General features: G+C 54.6%; 2 protein-coding genes across 2 annotated transcripts in view; both read left to right on the top strand.

The window, feature by feature from the left end:
* The window catches only part of Wnt6 (wingless-type MMTV integration site family, member 6), a gene marked incomplete at its 5' end in the record, with an annotated part of 12,575 nt that extends 9,787 nt beyond the window's left edge, over nt 1-2,788 (top strand). The window contains 2 exon segments of the mRNA XM_005395621.2: nt 173-507; nt 1,986-2,788. Coding sequence (XP_005395678.1) covers nt 173-507; nt 1,986-2,447 — 797 coding nt within the window. The 3' untranslated portion in view covers nt 2,448-2,788.
* A 6,625-nt stretch (nt 2,789-9,413) lies between these two features.
* The window catches only part of Wnt10a (wingless-type MMTV integration site family, member 10A), a 12,429-nt gene continuing 2,581 nt past the window's right edge, over nt 9,414-19,261 (top strand). Inside the window, exons 1-3 of the mRNA XM_005395620.2 lie at nt 9,414-10,028; nt 10,995-11,257; nt 18,110-18,489. Coding sequence (XP_005395677.1) covers nt 9,916-10,028; nt 10,995-11,257; nt 18,110-18,489 — 756 coding nt within the window. The 5' untranslated portion in view covers nt 9,414-9,915. The remainder of the gene's footprint in view (nt 10,029-10,994; nt 11,258-18,109; nt 18,490-19,261) is intronic.

Genomic DNA, 19,261 nt, shown 5'->3' with positions numbered 1-19,261 from the left:
GGGGGGGAGGGAGTAGGGAGGGGTGAGGGGGAGTTGGGGGAGAGTGCATACTGGGCAGACCCTGTCTCTTAGGGGTTTGCCAGGCTGCAGTCTCCACAGCTCCCCAGCCTGCCCTGAGGAGCACCCAAGCCCCAGACAACCATCGCCTGACTGACCCTTCCTGCATCCGCAGACATTCGGGAGACCGCCTTCGTGTTTGCAATCACCGCGGCCGGTGCCAGCCATGCGGTCACACAGGCCTGTTCCATGGGTGAGCTGTTGCAGTGTGGCTGCCAGGCACCCCGCGGACGGGCCCAGCCCCGACCCCCTGGCTTGCCGGGCACCCCCGGGCCTCCCGGGCCCATGGCTTCCTCAGACGCCAGCGCTGCCTGGGAGTGGGGAGGCTGCGGTGATGACGTAGACTTTGGGGACGAGAAGTCACGACTGTTTATGGACGCGAGGCATAAGCGCGGACGCGGAGACATCCGAGCACTGGTGCAACTACACAACAACGAGGCTGGCCGGCTGGTGCGTATGGGTGGGCAGAGTGTGGGGAGTGTGTGGTGCACAGCACTGGCCATGTGTTTGTGGAGTGCAGCACGAACGAAGGTGCACAGGTGTAGAGTGTGAGAGTGAGCAGGGAAAGGGGGCACTGGGAACTCTGGGAGGGGAGGTAGGGGAGCCGTGCAACCCAGAAGTGGATGGTGGTTGAGGGAGCGGTGCTGAGTGCTACAGTAGGCAGAGGGGAGGAGATTTGCAGGGAAGAGAACTGAGAGCCCTTGGGGACCCAAAGTTGGGAGATACAACTGTCTCTGAGACACGACAGGGGGGCAAAGCTTGGTGATGGGTACACATCTGGATGCCAGGGCAAAGGTGGGGGAGGGAGACAGAAGAAAAAAATGCTAGAAGCTGGGGTAAGAGTAGAGAAGCCAAGGGAAGCAAGGGAGGCTTTGAAAGGGGCTAGACTGAAGACCTGGGAAAAGAACTGGAAGCCAGTTGTGGTGAAGGTAGGAGGGGTCAGGCGGAGGCCAGGAAAGCTGCTGCTGATTCTAGATCCTTGCCAACCAGCTGCACAGCAGTCCCAGACCAGGTCTCACCTGTCCAGGGCCATAGCAACTTCCGCCGTTCCATCTGCAATGAGAAGGCCCCTAGGCCCCCTCTTGTTTAGGGGCAGGAAGCCTGCCCAGGTCTAAGTCTGATGGGCTCTAGGAGGGCAGTGGGAGAGAGAGAGAGTGGGGGATAGTCACACAAACCTGCAGTGGAGTTGGCCACTGACTTCTGAGTCTCCAGAGATGATTTTCCTGGGTCAACTGACCCATACATCTCCAGAAAGGTTGCCAATCTCTGATCCCAGCTTCAGGCACAACAGCAAATAAATAAAAGGAGGACGCTTGAGTTTGCTCTCAGTGATACCTTTCCACAGGCCCTTATTCCTGCACCCTGTGCCTGAGTTCTAAAGTGCTCTAGGGATGCTGTCACACACATCCTGTGTCCTTCAGGGTTCGGGCTGAGGCCTTGGGCAAACCGGGAGGAGGGGGCTGGGAGAGGAATGTCAGGACAGGCCCACATACCTGTTGAGAGGCCTGGGGAGGGGTGGAGAAGACAGACGCTGAGGTGTCTGCTCAGCCAGCCTGGGGCCTTGAGGGGCAGGAATGAGGAGTCTGGGTTGGCAGAAGAGCTAGTCTGCGACAGCTGCCACCTCTCCCCCTCTAGGGCGAGTCTCACCCCCTGCCATCCTTCTTGCTTTCTACCCCTAATCTCTGACTTCGGACGCTGGAGTCTGCACTAGGCACTATTCTGCCCTTCCCCACTTTTGCACCACTGTCATTCTTCCTCCTGTCAGAGCTGTGCCTTCCTTGATTTTCTCCTCACTTTATGCCCCTTTTTCCCTCTCTTCCATTCACACTTCTTCCCCATCTTATTTTCTGTCCATCCTCTGCGCTTTCTCTTCCTGCACCCACCCATCCCCAGCTGTCCCCGTTCACTCGCTCCTTTGCTCCCCTCAGGCCGTGAGGAGCCACACGCGCACGGAGTGCAAGTGCCACGGTCTGTCCGGTTCCTGCGCACTGCGCACCTGCTGGCAGAAGCTGCCCCCGTTCCGCGAGGTGGGCGCGCGGCTACTGGAGCGTTTCCACGGTGCCTCACGCGTCATGGGCACCAACGACGGCAAAGCCCTGCTGCCAGCTGTCCGCACACTCAAGCCGCCCGGCCGCGCCGACCTCCTCTATGCCGCTGACTCGCCGGACTTCTGCGCCCCCAACAGGCGCACCGGCTCGCCGGGTACGCGTGGGCGCGCCTGCAATAGCAGCGCCCCGGACCTCAGTGGTTGTGACCTGTTGTGCTGCGGCCGCGGGCACCGCCAGGAGAGCGTGCAGCTCGAGGAGAACTGCCTGTGCCGCTTCCACTGGTGCTGCGTAGTGCAATGCCACCGCTGCCGCGTGCGCAAGGAACTCAGCCTCTGCCTCTGACCTGCCGCCTCTCAAAAGTGCGCAGAGCCATCTCTCGGCACCTGTGGGACTCCTGGGCTCCAGCAGGAGGTGCTGCCCTGCGCAATTCGCTCTTCGAAAATCCATCTGCCAGCCCTGTGAGGCCCGGAGCTTGGGGTATACGCCAGACCTATGAAGGTTCAGGGTGCCAGAGGGTCCCTGCAAAGGCGCTCTGAGAGTTTCTGGGGACGATTATACAGGCCATATCTAATGGGGTGGAAACAAAAACTCCAGTCTCCAGGTCTCTGGAAATTGGACTCCTCAGAACTGCTGGCCATGGGATGCTTGGGTGAGGTTCTTATCAATAAAGATATTTAAACCAATAGGACTGGACCCACAGCTTGGGAAAAGGGCTGGTTTCTTGCAGGCTGCTGTGCAAAGGGAGGTGGTTTCCACAGAGCTCAGACTTCAGGGATCATCACCCTGAGTCTCTTATCTTCCCTAAGGCACCTGATTGGGCATTTTCCCTTGACACTCTTTTGTTCGTTTTTGACCTGCATAGAGGGCCTGGATCTAGGGAAGAATCAGCAGTTGATTTTTACATGAACAAGGAGAAGGTCCAGTAAAAAGGAACCAAGCATCTTTGGTGGTGTGGTCAGCTCTTGGGCCGGCCCTCCCCTTAATTTTTAGGGCATCGTATCTGTTTCTATGATCTGGGGAATTCAAGGGGGTAGACTTTTGTCCTGTCCATGTTCATGGGGTTAAAGCACTTGATGAACATGATGAAACTAGGTGATTAGAACACCAGCTTTTATTACCACCAAAACTAACTTCACCCCCCCAGCCCCCAACCCACCCCCTTTGTATTGAAAAGATTTTTTAAAATTTTTTTTTAAAATTTTATTTTATTTTATTTTTCTATTGAAAAGATTGCCTGGTCAGCATTTCTAGTCACACTTGGAGAGGAAGCAAGGTTATCCCAAGGTTTCTCTTGACACCCATCCACATGGTCTTCTCATTCCTCTCTGGAAGCTGATGGTGTGGGTGAAGGGACACAGAGGTAATTCTAGGTTCTCCAGATGCCCCCATCTTTATCCACAGCCCAACTGTGGGGATTCAGGGACATCATCTGCCCCCAGTCCGAATCCTGCAATGGGAAATAACTCTGCCCATCAAGGTATGTGGGGCAGTGCATGAGCTTGGACTCAGGTGCCATTGCTTAGAATCTTAGAAGATAGACCAACCTGGCTTCAGTTTCTTTACCTATGCAATGAGGAGACCACAGTGTATTGGATCACGGGTCCTAAGAATGTAAGCACAGAGTTGTCTATAGAGAATGTGTGCAGGAGAAGAGGATGAAGACAAGAACTCAGAGAGAGGCAGAGACAAGCAGAAACAATAGGTGTGGGAGGTGGGGGACTAGGGCAGGGGTTGAGAGAGACCTAAGACATTTGAATCCCTGGGGCTAAATTGAAACTTAATGAATGGATTTCCCATTGTTTTGCCTAATCTAAAAGTTGGGTATCTCTCTTTGCATTATTGGCCTGCCCAATACCTGCAAAGCACCAACTCTCTACCACCATTCTCACAGTAACTACCATTTATTACACATAAATTTGATATAAATGATGTGGCAAATGCTGTGCTAAGGGCTTTCCACATCTTAGGGAAAAAATGAGCTCCAACCAAGAAGTCTGTGACACTGTGAGGTGAATTTTCACGGCTGTAGCTTCTTCGCTGCTCCTCCCATTGAGAGGTAGAGTTTATTTCCCCACCCTTTGAATTCTGGCTGGCTCTGTGATCTATTTGGACCAATAAAGAGTGACAATAATGCTATGTAACTTCTGAGGTTGCAACTTCTATATAACTTCTTTTGCCTTCAAGTGTGGCATTCTGTCTGGTTACTTTTCTCTCATTGCTGACACAAAATACCTGATTCCCAGAATTAAGGAAGGAAAGATTTATTTAGCTTACAGTTTCGGTCCATACTTGGCTGGCTCTGAGGCAGAGTGGCACATGGCAGAGGGCAAACGTTCATGGAGGCAGAACACAGCAAAGCAACAAGAGCAAAAAGGAGGAATGGCAGTGCATGCAAGCCTCTTTCCATCCCTTATATTTTAAGAAGACTACCCCCACCCAGGGGGCGGCACTCACATAGTTAACCTAAACTTCTCACAGACACAATGAACAACATCCTAGAGTAGGAAGGGCATGTCCTTTGCACCCCAGGATGTAGAACTGCTGAGTCATTCTAGACTCCCCAAGTTGACACAATGTATCAACCATAGCACATACTCTCTCTACTCAAAAGTCTGGCTAACCCTAAGGCCACCATGCTGTAAGGAAGCCCAAGCCAGCTACACAGGGAGAACAAGACCACTGGAGAAGCTCTGAATCCCTGAAGATGAAAATAGAACCTTTTGGACCGTTCAGCCCCAGCCAAACCCTACCACCAGCACAAGGTAGTCACGTGAATGATGACAGTCAATGGGTCCACCATATGGAGCAAAACCACCAACCAATGTCTGACAAATGTCTGACCTAAGAATCCTGAGAAGTAGGGGCTTGGGGATTTAGCTCAGCGGCACAGAGCCTGCCTGGCAAGCACAAGGTCGTGAGTTCGATTTCTGGTACCAGAAAACAACAACAAACAAACAAACAAACAAACAAAAAAATCCTGAGAAGTAACTACTTTGATTTTTTTTTTTTTTTTTGTACCGGGAATTGAACTCATGACCTTGCGCTTGCCAAGCAGGCACTGTGCCACTGAGCTATATCCCCGGCCCGTGGGGTTGTTTGTTATGTTTTGGTGGATCACTGAAATAAGGTGATCTCCCCATTATATAGGTAGAGAAACTGAAGCCAGATTGGTTTATGTTGTAAATTTCTAAGCAGTAGCACCAACTTGGAATAGTTCCAAGGAGACCCTGACTCATTCATCCAGGTAATTTGCCTGACTCTGAACCAATAACAGTATCCAGGGAGGTATACTACCATAAGGAGGATTGGCAGTCTCCCGGGGCCACAGCGAGTGAGGGCACAGGGAGTGAAGCAGAGTTCTTCAAATGCAACAGAAGAAAAGGGACTTCCTCCTGGATGTGACAGATTGTAACCATGGTTTCTGGTACATCCTCCTTCCCCTATAATGCCCTTGCATCCTCTCTAGGATCTAGCCAGGTTCACCCTTCAAGCCCACCCTGAGCAGGAGGGGTGGGGTAGGCTGCCTTGGGAAGGATTGAGCGTCTGGGGTTTGATCTAGGGTTGGATTAAATGCCTGGGCTTCAGAGAAAGCTCATGCAGAATTTGGACTCAGTGCCTCTCTCCTGTGTTAACTGTCCAAAGGAGAGTGTGGAACTGACATATGGACCACACAGAGGAGAAGCGAACTCCCAGCCCGGAGGTTTTATATTCACAGCTCTGCCTACCTGGGAGCTCTTCCTTGAGCTTTTTAATGTTCCGCACTTCTCTCAGAGACCACCAGAGGGCTGCAGAGTCCAGCTTCCCTATCAGGGAGAACCAGGAAGCAGGACATCTGGGAGAAGGAACTCAGTGTAGAACTGGAGAGAGCAGAAATGGAAGGAAGCAGGGAGACCTACTGACAGCTTGGTGTGAGCTGCCAGGGTTCCAAACTTCTGGGACCTCTGGGCTGGTTACACTTTGGCCTGGGATGCCAGCTTCCCAGTCCCTACTACTGCTCTGTCCAGGTATGTTGGGGAGGGGTAAGATGGGATGGGTACTGCTGGGTATCTTCCTGATCATGCCAGAGGAGAAAACTGGGACAGTGGTGTGAAAACGCCACCCATGCAGGCTGAAAGGAATTCAGAGGATGTCAATGGTACAGAGAAAAAGGCCTAGTTTGTGAGCTTGACCTTGGTCAGGGGAGTTAACTTGCCTGAAACTTAGTCTCCCCCCCACAAACAAGGGGTTCCTGATAGCTTCTCAGCACATCATGAACATACACTACAATCTTCAAACTGCCAGTCACATGTCAGTGACCCACCTCTGCGACCAAGTCCCACAGGAGTCTGGGACGGGCTTTCTGCGAAGGATGACAATGATGGCCCAGGGACACCACTGGAACCATTCCCCTCTGGGCTTGGAGATGGCTGTGTGCTCTCACAGTGCTGCCCGAGAAGAGTATCAAAAGCAGAGCTCAGAGGTGCCCTGCACCCTGCTCCTTGCCTACCCAGGCGGTCAAGGTCCTGTGCTGGCTGAGAGGTAGGGGACTTGTGGAACGGGGCAGAGTGGGGAAGAGCACAGAGGCAGCCCGGATGTGTGAGTGAGCACAGAGAAGGCAGAACACAGGCAGATGGGTGAGGCTGTGTAGAAGGTCGAGGATCTGCCCAAGGTCAAGGGCTCAGGAAGCACCTCCCTTTCCCTACAGTGACCAAGCATACTGGGAACCAGAAGCAGCAAGTTGTCTTCCCTTACCTTGCAGAGGCCTGGACAATAGGACAGAGGGCCTCCTTGACTATCCGGGGTGCCTTTCCTCTCCTCTTCACCTAGATAAACTTCTTTCCCGCTAGCCTCAGATTGAGTGGGGGGTGGACTGGGCTAGGCCAGGGCTTCGAGGGTCCCACCTGTTTTCACCCTGGTGCCTCCCTTGGCACTCCTTCCTTGACCTCCTCCAGAGCAGCCACAGCTGGAACCATTCTCCAAGCTACCTTTCATCCTCCGTGTTCCCCCACCCCCAGTGGCCCCTGTAATTGTGGTCCTAGGCAGTGGCTGCTGCGGGGGCTGGGGCTGGGCTGAGGGCCAGGGCTCAGGGCAGAGCCAGAGTGAGGACAGGGGGCTGCTGATAGGGGCTTGGCCACGGTGTGGCTCATATGGGGCTGGGGCCCCAGCTGCACACTCTCACTGGGCCTCACTTACATACATTCCAAGGCCCTGTGCTTATACACAACCTCCCTTCTGGGACCCAGCCTTAGGTACTTTTAGACCTACATGACATAAGGCCAGAACCACACAGGGAGTAGCGTGAGTCTTGGAAATCCTTTCTTGCCTCCTGGGGTAAAAAGAAGGCCTCTCTCTTTTGCTCTTCTGTATTTCATGAGCAGTGGAGGTGAGTAAGCAAAGAGACCCTCTCTCATTAGAGGGAAGCCAAAGCCAGGGGGTTAAGGGGGTGTTAGCTGCTCAACCAAGTCAGCACCATTTCCCCAAGGTGGGTGCTTCCAAGAGACTTGGGATAATATGATTAGAAGTGCAGACCCCCAGGCCTCATGCTGGAAAGCCCGAGTCAGCTGTGTGGGGTCTGGAATCAGTACTAGTCACGATGGCCCACCCCAGGGGATACAAACCATGCACCCAGCGTGGAAAACACTAGATGAGCACTGGACCGAGAGCAAGGAGATCTGCAGCCTAGGTATGACCTCCTGTGTGGTACTGGGCCTGTTCCTAACCCTTCAGTTTCCCCAACAGTCAGTGGAAGCCTGACTTTCCAGCCTGCTGATGCCTTCTCCCACCCTGGGCTCCTGCCTCCTTCCTGTGTTGAGTCTCGTTTTACCCTGTCCCTACCCACTTCCCGAACTCTAGTTCCAAGCTGTTTCTATCCTGTCCCTGCAGCATGGTGGGGGAGAATGGGGAGAGCAGGGGCTGGCTGGGGTCAAACAAGGCTCTGGCTGACGCAGTCTGCTTCCTGCCCCCGGCTGTTTTCCTGCTGTCCAGCCAGACTGCTCCTCCATTGCCCCACCCCCACCCCCAGCAGCCTCAAGCCCTTAATTCCTGACAGCTGCGGTGGCTGCTGGTGGAGATGGGGGAAGAAGGGGGAGTCTGTCAGCCTGCTGTTGTGCTGGCCACCCCCACAACCTGACAGTGGGGGGACAAGGAAGGCCCCTCCCCTCTCCACCAATTCCCCAAGGATGGGCATTTCCAGAAATGGGCCCCTTTTGTCTCTGGGCCCAAGACTCCAGCAGCTCTGTTCCAAAGGCAGGAGAGGGGATCCCTTCAGGCAGAGGGGGCAGGGGGATGGTGGGAGGGACATGCCTATGTAGAGTGGGAGGCTTGTACCCATTTCACAGAGTAGGATGCTGAGGCCACAGCAGGCATAGGATTCACTATTAGGGCCCAGAGTAGGACCAGAAACGGAAGCTAGAACCTCCCTCCCCTCAACCCTCTCTGGCTCTCAGGCCCTTGCCCTCTACTGTGGCAGAGCCAGTGTTCCTCGAGAGATGGGAGAGAAGGAAGGGCTCTTAGAGGACCATGGGCAGACACGGCCAGGGCAAGTCTCAGAGCATCCCATTCAAGGGCACAGGCAAGCAGCAGTCAGTGGTGGGGTCAGAGCTACTATACTGAGTCAGGAGAACTGGATCCCATGTCTACTTTCACTAATTTGCTGTGTGACCTTAAGTAAGTCATGACCCTCTCTGAGCCTCCGTATTTTCTTATGAAATAAAAGGGAGTTAAATAAAATGAACTCAAAGACCACCTGAAGAATTAAAAGGCTCTCTAATCCCAGGGTGTACTGCCCCAGGATGCTGGGTTCCCAAATAAGCATTCCTAGAGTCCTGGCATTTTTACCTTCATGGTCTCACTGACCAGAAGGTCTCATTAACCTCATTTCATAAAGGAACAGGAGGCACCTGTTTAAGGTTCCACAGCAAAGAAGAGGAAGAGTCAGAGGCTGCCAAACCCCTTCGCAGGACCCCACACCTGCCTCTCAAGGCAGGCTCCGGGGAAGTCCCTCCTGCAGGAGGAGAGAGAAATGGGGGGCAACGCCTCCCCTTTAGCCCCCCGCAGGTGTGTGCTGGGCTGGGGTGGGGCGCTCCCAGCAGCTGCGTCGCAGCCAGGCACACATACCTCGCGGTAACCCACACCTTCCTCACACAAACCAGTGCGCCCCGCACACACGCACCTCCCTGGGCAGAGCGCACAGACCCCTGCACCTCTCCTTCATCCCCCGCAATCCGGCTCCCACCCTAGTCCTGAGCAGATGCGGTGGCCTGGGGACGTACACGCCTCCACCCCCGTGTGACGTCACCTGGGGTAGAGCCCTAGGACACTACATGGGATAGGAGGAGGCGGCAGAGCTCCCCGATCCCGGACAGTCATTCACTCTCCAGGCTGTGGGGCAGGGCACCGACAGCGCCGGCCCCCCCACCCCCTCCTGCCTGCTCGCACACCCTCGGAAGCGCAGGCTCGCGGCGCTGCGTTGGGGGCTCCCCAGCACCCCAGCCTCAAGTCCTCAGCTTTCTGCATCTCCGGGGCCCCCCTTACCCTCAAGAGGCATCAGGAGTAGTCGCGGGGGGCCTCGGGAAATTCCCCGGACCCCTGTGCCAGGAGGTGCCCGGTTCGCCCGCTCCCCACCCCACCCCCGAGGGCGGTGCCCGGGGGCGCTGCCCCATGGAGCGGGGAGGCGGGCGCCGTCTGCTCCCGGAGCCGTGACCCGAGTCGGAGCTGTGTGTTCTGTGTCACAGCTGCCCCGACCCCTGCCGATCATGCGTCGCCGCCCCTGGCTCGCCAGTCCCACCGGGCTGTGAGCCCCCCACGCCTGTCCTATCACGGCCAGCGCGCCATGGGCAGCGCCCACCCTCGCCCCTGGCTGCGGCTCCCACCCCAGCCCCAGCCGCGGCCCGCGCTCTGGGCGCTCCTGCTCTTCCTACTGCTGCTCGTTGCCGCTGTGCCCAGGTGAGCCTGCACCTCATGCTCCGCCCTCCTGGTTAGCTGGGACCCCCGAAGCAGGGGGCCTCTCCTGTTCCTGTGGGGCTGGGACCCCGGAATGCGGGCGGGTGAGGATCACAAGGGCACTGGTGCCCGAGGAAAGACAGTGAGCTCCCTCCTAGGAGGAGGTTAGACTGGTAAAAGAGTGTGGGCAGTGCCCTGGAGAGTAATGGTAACTAGGAGAAGAGGTGTATGTGGAGTCTGAGTCCCTGCCACTCTGGGGGAATGCATCCCCACCCCAAGAGTACTTTGAAACTGCCTTGTTCCATCTTGGAGGTCACCCCCAAGCATGATCACTGGGACTGGAAGGGGGTATCCCAGGTGGGGTCAATGAGACACTGCAGCTGGAAAGATTCTGTTTGTGTGACTGAGCCCAGCAAGCTGGGATGGTAAACAGCAGTCTGTGTGGATATGTGCGTGAGAATGTGGGAGCTTGTAGGTCAGCGTGTGTTAAGACAAACACAGCAATGTATCTTTGATGGTCTGATACCTGTACCTATGTCTGTACCTATGTCTGATGAAGTATGCATGCGTGTAAGTGTTCCTTGGTCTCTTGTATCCACTTCAGTGTATGCAGCAGTGTTCCCGTGTAACTGCAGTTGTGACTGTCTACAACATGCCTGGGTATGCAGACATCTGTGCCTGGGTACATACTTATGAAATAATCTGTGCACAGACACAACAGATGTGTGTGCATTTGCACATTTGCCTGTGTGGGTGTGCAGCTGGGTGGGTTGTGTCAGAGGGAGTGATGGAGAACAGGTCAAGGAAAGGAGAATGTTTAGGAGTGTGCTGATGAGCCCAAACTTCAGAAGCAGGAGTTGGAGCAGAGGGTGATTATGGCCTTTGGGACTGAGTGTATATTATTAAGTGGGGCCATGATAGCCTCCCCCCAAAAAATGCTTACTTCTTCTCACCTTCCCATGTCTGTAGGTCAGCACCCAACGATATCCTGGGCCTCCGCCTGCCCCCGGAGCCTGTGCTCAACGCTAACACAGTGTGCCTGACATTGCCTGGCCTGAGCCGGCGGCAGATGGAGGTGTGTGTGCGTCACCCCGATGTGGCCGCCTCAGCCATCCAGGGCATCCAGATCGCCATCCACGAATGTCAACACCAGTTCCGGGACCAGCGCTGGAACTGCTCTAGCCTGGAGACTCGAAACAAGATCCCCTATGAGAGTCCCATCTTCAGCAGAGGTAGCTGTCCCCCTTGCCTGCTCCTCCGCTATCATATTCAGCACCTTCACCCCAGAATCTCTGTGCCAGCCATCCAAAATCCACTTTCAGGCTGGCAGCCCCCAAGTCTTCACACCTCCAGGCATGGTGCTCTCCTGCCCCTTTCTGGTCTCAGAAAGTCCATGCGGGTGGGGGTGGAGAGACAACCAGATGGAACAGATGTGGCTCTGGCTGAAGGTGGCAGCTTCCATGGCCGAAAACTGGTCACTGACATGGCATACTTCAGGCCCAGGAAATACTCTGTCACCACCTCACTTTACCCTTTACTTAAGAGTCTGTGAGAAGGTATCCGGCATGGGTAAGACTAGGAGGCGGAACTTCCTGCCAAACAGTGCAGGTAGGGAAGCTTGGGCAGGTAAATGTCTGCACCTCTATAGGAGCTCTACTGGCTGGCGGGGTACACCGTCTACCTTTGTGTCATTCTCACCGCCCCCAAAACCTCTCTGAATCAGAGTGCACTGGGTGTGTGCCTGCTTGTGTGAGGTGGCTCTGGCCCAGCAGGCCTGACAGCCCTGCCAATCCCTGCTCCCCTCACAGCTCAGAGGAGCTGCAGCCCACTCCCTGTCCTTTCTCTGGACTTCTGAGTGACCCAGGGCCCACCCTAGACTGACTTGAACTGGGAACTGGCAGGAGGTTTAGTTCCGGGTTTCCTCTCTCGCTCACCTGAAGGCCTGGTATCCTAGACTTTGAATCGGGCCTTTGGAACAAGGTGGGGGCCTTTCCTCCTGTGTTGGCCTAGAGGGGGCATCTGTCTCTTCTCAGCTGCTTGGGTGAGATAGTGTAAGGACCCTGCGGCCCTGGATCCTTGGGACTTGTTCACTTCTAGTTGATAGCCGAGGAGGTGGGGTACTCATGAACCAAATTTGGGGGCTTGAGGTTTCTGGGGATCAGGCTCCTGTATACCCAACTTCATGAAGAACTCAGAAAGCCAGGACCCTTCCCTTTTCATCAGGACCCGCGCTTGTGTCCCCCGGGCCCCTAAATCGGGGGCATCCAGCTTCCCCTAGCCCAGGCACAGGCCGCCCGCCCCGCCCCCGCGCGCTCCCTCCTTCCTCCCCCGCGCGCCCGCCCGGGGCGCTGTTTCTACCCTGCCGAGCCCAGCCCGGCGCGTGTGGCGGCATGCAGCCTCGAACTAATCCCCGCGGGCCGCGCAGACGGCTCTCCACGAGGGCGCCCCCTGCTCTGCGACCCGCCCCTCCCGCCCGCAAGCCCAGCCAGCCCGAGCCCTCTAGCTGTCTAGGGGCGGAGGCCGGGACCCCGAGATTCCTGGCCGCCCGCGCTGCTGACACCCAGTGATAGGCCTCGGCACCTTCTAGGTTCGGCGGGCCCGGGTCTGGGCTCCGATCGCTGCGCATTGGCTCCCATCCTTGGGGTTCTAGGTCACCCGCGCGCCCTGAGCCCCGCCGGGCGGCTGCGAGAGCCCTTGCTTCGGTTTCTTCTCCCTAGTGACTCAGACAAGCGCCGAGGTCTGCGCCCCTGCCGCTTGGGGTGAGGCAAGGCAGGGCAAGCTCCGCAGCCCTCGCCCCAGCCTCGGTGTCCCCCTGGACTCACCCCCCCCGCCCCGCCCCGTTCCCTCTAGACTGAGTAAACCCAGGTGCTTTGATCGGTCTCCCGGTCAAACCCATGCGGCCGGGTGAAAGTCCTGGGGTCTTTAAAGCTTGGGGGAGAGTTCGGAGCGGTGGAACCGCGCGGGGTTGGCGCAACGCCAGGCGTTCCCGGGTTCACCTGCAGTTTAATAAGCAGGAGGTGAGCTGGGGGGACGGGTAGGGGGAGAGGCTAGGGATGGAGGGGGAGACTTGCCAGGGCTAGTCAGGCGGGGCGGTGCCTAGAGCCGGGAGGGGGCGGGACGGCGGCTCCTGGCCCGGCCAGAGGTGGTTTGGGCTCCGCCTCTGCGCCTCGGAACGCCGCCCTACCTCCGTGGCTCCTGCTCCTCCGTGGTAACCCTTCGTTTCTCCGTCTCCCTTTTCTAAGGGGAGACTCTGGGCTTCTGGAAAGAAAACTGCCGCTCCACCTGTCCCCTCTCACCTCTGCCTGGCCACCACAACTCCCCTGCCCCACTCCAAATCTGGGTCGGCCCTCCTCCAGGGTCATTTCCTGGTCCATCGTGGTACATCGCACCCAGGACTAGATAAAATTTAAATCTCACAAGGCCGCTATGGGTGGCAGCCGGCCCTTGGCATTCTGGTTCCTTTCCCCAATCTCCCTTCTTTTCAAGCTATGAATTGTCTACTGTGGAGTCCACTGACCATGATTTCCCCCAAGTGGAGTATCAAGGGACTGACTTCCTTCTGATCCAGGTTGCCAAAGGGATTCCCTTAAAGTGGGTTCTGCCAAGTTTAAATTTCAGAAACTTCGGGGATGTGTTGTGGGGGTGGTGGTGTCTTGGGTTTTCCTCAACGCTGTTATTGGCATCCTACTGTCCTGTCACCTTAAGTTGGGCTGCAGGGATGTGTCTGATGAAGAAGGGAGGGGAAAGGTGCCTGGGCACCAAGGGTGGACAAGCTTGGAAATGTAATGGGGCTTTACCCAGCCCAAGAGGGTCAGTAGAGGCGTGGGAAGGGGGAGCGGTGAAGATTGGGATAGGGACTTGCCAGGGACGGTGGGGGGGCTAAGCCCATGCCAGTTGCTTTGCCCAGCCCAAAGAGGTCTATGATCTAAGTGCCAAAGGGCACTGGTATCCCCACCTTTTGGTACTGAGGACCCAGGTAGGTTCATGCCTGGGCACTGGGCAGAAGGTCCCTTAGTGAAGAATAGAGAACCCCTGCGTCCCTCACTTAGAAGGTAGGTACAAGGAAGTTTGAGGGAGGTGTTGCTGGAGGCTGATCTTGGGCACTGGAGTGGGCAGGGCTGGGAGGTGAGAGATTCACAAGCAGGTCCTGAGAGTTCCCACACAGTTTAGCTGCTGACTTCTCTAAGTTCCCAACCCATTTGAAATAGATGGAAAGGGAGCGGCAGATCCCACAGCCAGCCAGGCTCCCAGCCCAGGAGAAACCAGCAGTTTTAAGTACCTGGCCTCTACTTCTCAAGGTCTGGCTCTTTCTTTTCCCACCTACCTTTTTTACTACCTTTTTCAGGCCTCTAGAGCTTGGGATACATGGTGACATTCAGATGGAAAAATTGAGGCACAATCAATCCCAGGAAGTCCTATTATTCTAATGATGCCCAGTAAATTAGCCAACACGTATTAAGCACTTGCTATATGTTGTGCATTGCTCTAACCACTTTATGCTTTAGGGTCCTCAAAATGTTCATATAAAAAAAAGAAAAAAAATCAAAAAAAATGTTCATATGTGGTAGGTACTATTATCATCCTTATTTTACAAATGAAGCTAAGAGAGGTTGGGTAGGTACTTGCCAGTGAGGTCACACAGTTTGTAAGTGAGCAGTAGAGCTGGGATTATGCAGGTCAACTTATTTTAGAGCTTGCGCCCAACTGCCTTGCAAGCTACAAGACCAGTATGAACTCCACTCTGCCCAGAGGTAAGCTGGTGCAGTGGAAGTGTACTCCAAGAAATGCAGCACACACACACCCACACACACACACCCACACACACACGCACGCACACCTGTCCATGCTTGTGTGAATGCGTAGCCCCATTCAGTGTCCTGCGTAAGCATTGCTGCATGCACAGAATTTCTCTGTCTTTCCCTACTCCCCACATGAACATGCACAGATTATTTGCACGGAAGGATGGAAACCAGACTTCTCTTCTTCCTTGACTTGAATAGGCAGGGCTCAAGCTTCTTGAGCCCCTCCTAGTTCCCACTGCCCCCTCTCATCCTCTTTCCTCAGTACTCTCCTGCCCTCTGAGTCTCCATCCCAGCCCCTTCCTGGCCCTTGGCTGCAGCCTGTAGCAGCAGCTGACTCCACTTAAATGCTGGCAGTCCCTGTCCCAGATCAAAGGCAGGGCAGCTAATTGTGCGTCTTAACGAGCCCCCCCTTCTGCTCCGGGCAGCCCAGCTGGCCATGGCTCCACCCCTCCTCCCTCCAGCTGGCCAGATGGCATAGTGCCTGCGTCTGCCCCAGACAGTTGGGGCCAGAACCGAAACTGGGGCCCTGCACGGGAGCTGGAGGGGGGAGCAGACTCAGTAGGCTGGACTTCTCTGAGGCCTGCATGCATAGAGCAGAGGGTGACTATGTAGACCCTGCTTGATCACCCCTACAGGTGGCTATGACAGCTGTCAGGGGCCATGGAGTGGTGTAGAGAAAGGCATCTTGAGCTGCATGGGGTAGGGGTGTTCGCTGCAGGCTGTGGATTTCATCTATCCAGATTCCTCCAGGCCTGCCCTTGAACATGACAGTCTGGAAGATGGTGTTTGGCCTTGCACGCCCCTCCCCCACAGGACCAGCCTTTACTTTTTCCTTATAGAAAGTATAAACAGGGCTATAGGAACTGGGAACTGGGCTACCTGGATTTCTTTCTTGACAGCTAGATGCCTTTGGGACCAATGTCCTTCAGCTGGAAATTGCTGACATTAGGGAGCTAAGAGAGCTGAGTATGGGCCTGGGTGTATAACCCATGTGACCTTGGGCTTCCCCATTTGCATAGTACAGTGTGTGATTGGTAGTGATTGCGGCAGAGTGATCTCTGAGGTCTGAGTGTTGCCATGTGTCCTAGAGTAGACTAATGACTCCCCCAGCAATAAGAGAAGTGCTCAGAGTTCCAAAGATAAAAGGCAGGGGATAAATGCAGGGTGTGCTTCCCAGGGACTTGGGTCCACCCTCATTCCCTTAGGCCCCACCATCCCAGTGCAGTTTCTGCTCCCCTGCAGCTCTTGCCAATTCCTGGGATCCCTTTGAAGGCTCCAGCCCAATCCCTATCCCCTCACATCTGCTCATGGCTGGGCCCCTTATAGAAAGACGTACTGGGATACTATAAGCTGGAAAGAGAACACACAAAGGGAGTCTGCTTTGAAGGCTTCCAGTAGCCTAAGTGATTTATTTTAGAGTGGATCATGAACCCCTGGGCTCTGTCCTTGATCAGAGTGAAACAAAAAACAATGACCTGAAAATGTAGCAGGAGTGAATGGGGTCAGGCAGCGGGAAGAACTTCTCAATAAAAGCGAATATTTATGTAGTATGTACTAGGGGTAAAATGCTATTCTAAACGCTACATTTAATAACTCATTTAATTCTTGGAATGACAATGAGGCCAAGAGTAATAACTCTGTTTTATTTATTTATTTTTTGTGGTATCGGGAATCAAACTCATGACCTCATGCTTACCAGGCAGGCACTCTGCCGCTAAGCTACATCTCTGGCCCCAATAACTCTACTTTAAAGATGAGAAACTGAGGCACAGTAAGGTCAAGTCACGTGGCCAATGTCACATAGCTATTCACTAGTAACTGGAAGAGCCAAGATTTGAACACAGACAATCTGGTTCTAGAGGTCAGTTCTTATCTGCCAAACATCTTGTCTGATTATCATCATCATATTGTTGTTGCTGTTTGCTGTTGTTCTTTGCCTGGGCAGGAAGATGAGAATAGGGCTCTGTGAGCAGGAGTGAGGACTGAGGTAAGAACGGGCTAGGGTCTCTGTCCCAGCCTGGTTGGCTCTCTGGGATCTGTGTGTGTCCAGGTCTCTGAAGCTGGGCTAGAAGGACTCAGAGTTATTATTTCCCTTGAATCTCTAGTTTCCCTCAAGGCTATCAGCCTCTTGCCAGGTCCTAGGCTTCTCCCACAAGGGGCCATGGCACAGGTAGATTCTCCTCCCTGTGTGGGGATTATTCTTGCTCCTAGCTTCTCCCAGTACCTGCCTTCTCTCTGGGGTCCAGAGGCTGGGCAGAGACTTGTACCACAAACTGCTCCTAGCTAGTCTTTTCTCAGATTCAGAATAAGCAAGAAGTAGGTTGCAGGCCTCAGAGCTGAACCTACCTCTGCAGGTAGGCCACCCCCTACCACAGGTCCACAGGTCCATGGCATTTCCAGAGGATGGCTCAGGCAGGACCACAGAGAAGGAAAGCAGTGTAGACAAGTAAGGCTGGCCCAGCCCTGGCCCCTGAGAATGGCTGGGTCAGGGAGTCTTGTATCTTCTGAGCATCAATGAAAGGTAGGCTGGGCCCATTGGGGCCCCCTGGTCATCCCTCAAATGTCTTCAGCTGACCTTGACAGACCATAGACAGGGTGGTGGCCATTTTGGAGTGACTTTCAGGTATGTCCTATGGATGAGGACAAGGACCACCAGAGAGGGTTGTGGACTGGGCCTAAGGTAAGTACACACCATCAGGCAATCTTGGGTCAGAATGCTTTAAGAATAGACTATCTCCTTTTACTTATCCTCTTGCCCACTGGCATCTCCTGGGACCTGGAATTCCATCACTGATACTTTATTCTTTAGGTTAAACTTTGCCTCCTTTCTGCAGGCTATTTTGTTTGTTTGTTTGTTTGTTTGTTTGTTTGTTTTGCAATCTGGAATCAAACTTAGGACCTCGTGCTTACCAGGCAGGCACAGTGCCACCGAGCTATATCCCCAGCTTCTATGCAGGCTATTTTAAAATCGCAGCTATCACCATGAAAAGTAATAGATTAAATCCCTGATCTGAAAAAGAATGGGTTTACCAGGTGCTTTCTGCGCTAAAGGAGAGATCTACACACACAAATTCCAAGCTTTCTAAGGGTGACATTAATGAAAGGGGGAAGGGAGAGTCCCAAAGAGAGAGTTAGGCAGATTTCCCCTCTATGTCCTGTAGAATGCTTTGGCTCTCTGCCTTTGTACCACACTGGTCTGAAGACAGAGTAGGGCGGGATGGGCAGAGAGAAGTGATGTCGAGGCCCCTCCAGAGTCCATGTTTTTTGGGTCTTTAATCACAGGTTTCAGAGAGAGCGCTTTTGCCTATGCCATCGCCGCCGCCGGGGTGGTGCACGCGGTATCTAACGCATGCGCCCTGGGCAAACTGCGGGCCTGCGGCTGCGATGCATCCCGGCGCGGGGACGAGGAGGCCTTCCGTCGGAAGCTGCATCGCCTGCAGCTGGACGCGCTTCAGCGTGGTAAGGGCCTGAGCCACGGGGTTCCGGAACACCCCGCTCTGCCCCCTGCCAGCCCAGGCCTGCAGGACTCCTGGGAGTGGGGCGGCTGCAGCCCTGATGTGGGCTTCGGGGAACGCTTCTCGAAGGACTTTCTAGACTCCCGGGAGCCTCACAGAGACATCCATGCGCGCATGAGACTCCACAACAACCGAGTGGGAAGGCAGGTGAGAGCCCCGGCCGGCCCTCAGGCTGGCTTCAAATCCCTTGGCCTAGGGCCAGTCCCTACCCCAGGCTACCTCTTTTGTGGCCCAAACTGCTCTGCCAACTCAGCAAACTTTTCATTTTCCTCTCCTAATTGAGTCAGTAAGCATGACTTGAAGACCTCCTGTGCCCCAGGAGTAGGGCTTGCCAAGCACCCTCACCCCTACTGCCAGCCTGCTCCTCCTACTTCCTTCAGTGATCCTAGAGAAAGGACTGGGCTGGCTGGCAGGAACTCAGGGATCCGGGCCTGGGTTGTCACCCTGTCTCCTTTATAAAGTCAGAAGGTGCAACCAGACCATCATCAGAAGCCCCCAGCTGTCATGTTCTGTGGCACCATGCATCTGGGATCTCCAGTCTCCCCATCTGTCCCCATCCAGGGAGATTCTTACAAAGTGAAGGGGCTAAGTGAGGTTCTGGGGCCACCACAGACCTTTCTCCCTGCCTTGAATGTTCACAGAACCTCAGAGGTCACAACATTCATTCAAGAAACATTAAATACATAAATAAATAAAAAGGAGAAGGGGAAGGAAGGAAAGGAACAGCTACCTAAGATGTGAACACTCAAATCCAGCTACAGAAACTGAGGCAGAGATGACTAAGAATCTTGCTGGAGATAGTGCAACTAGTGGGAGAGTATAGAGGCAGAATCCATCCCCAGGCAGTGGAGCTCTGAGCCTGTACTCAATTGCGGTACGGAGCGGAGTCTACACTCTGTGCACACCATATATATATATA

The sequence above is a fragment of the Chinchilla lanigera genome, unplaced genomic scaffold (genome assembly GCF_000276665.1).
Source record: "Chinchilla lanigera isolate Chin_1 unplaced genomic scaffold, ChiLan1.0 scaffold00052, whole genome shotgun sequence".
Taxonomy (NCBI): Eukaryota; Metazoa; Chordata; class Mammalia; order Rodentia; family Chinchillidae; genus Chinchilla; species Chinchilla lanigera.
This window is presented reverse-complemented; position numbering and strand designations above follow the sequence as displayed.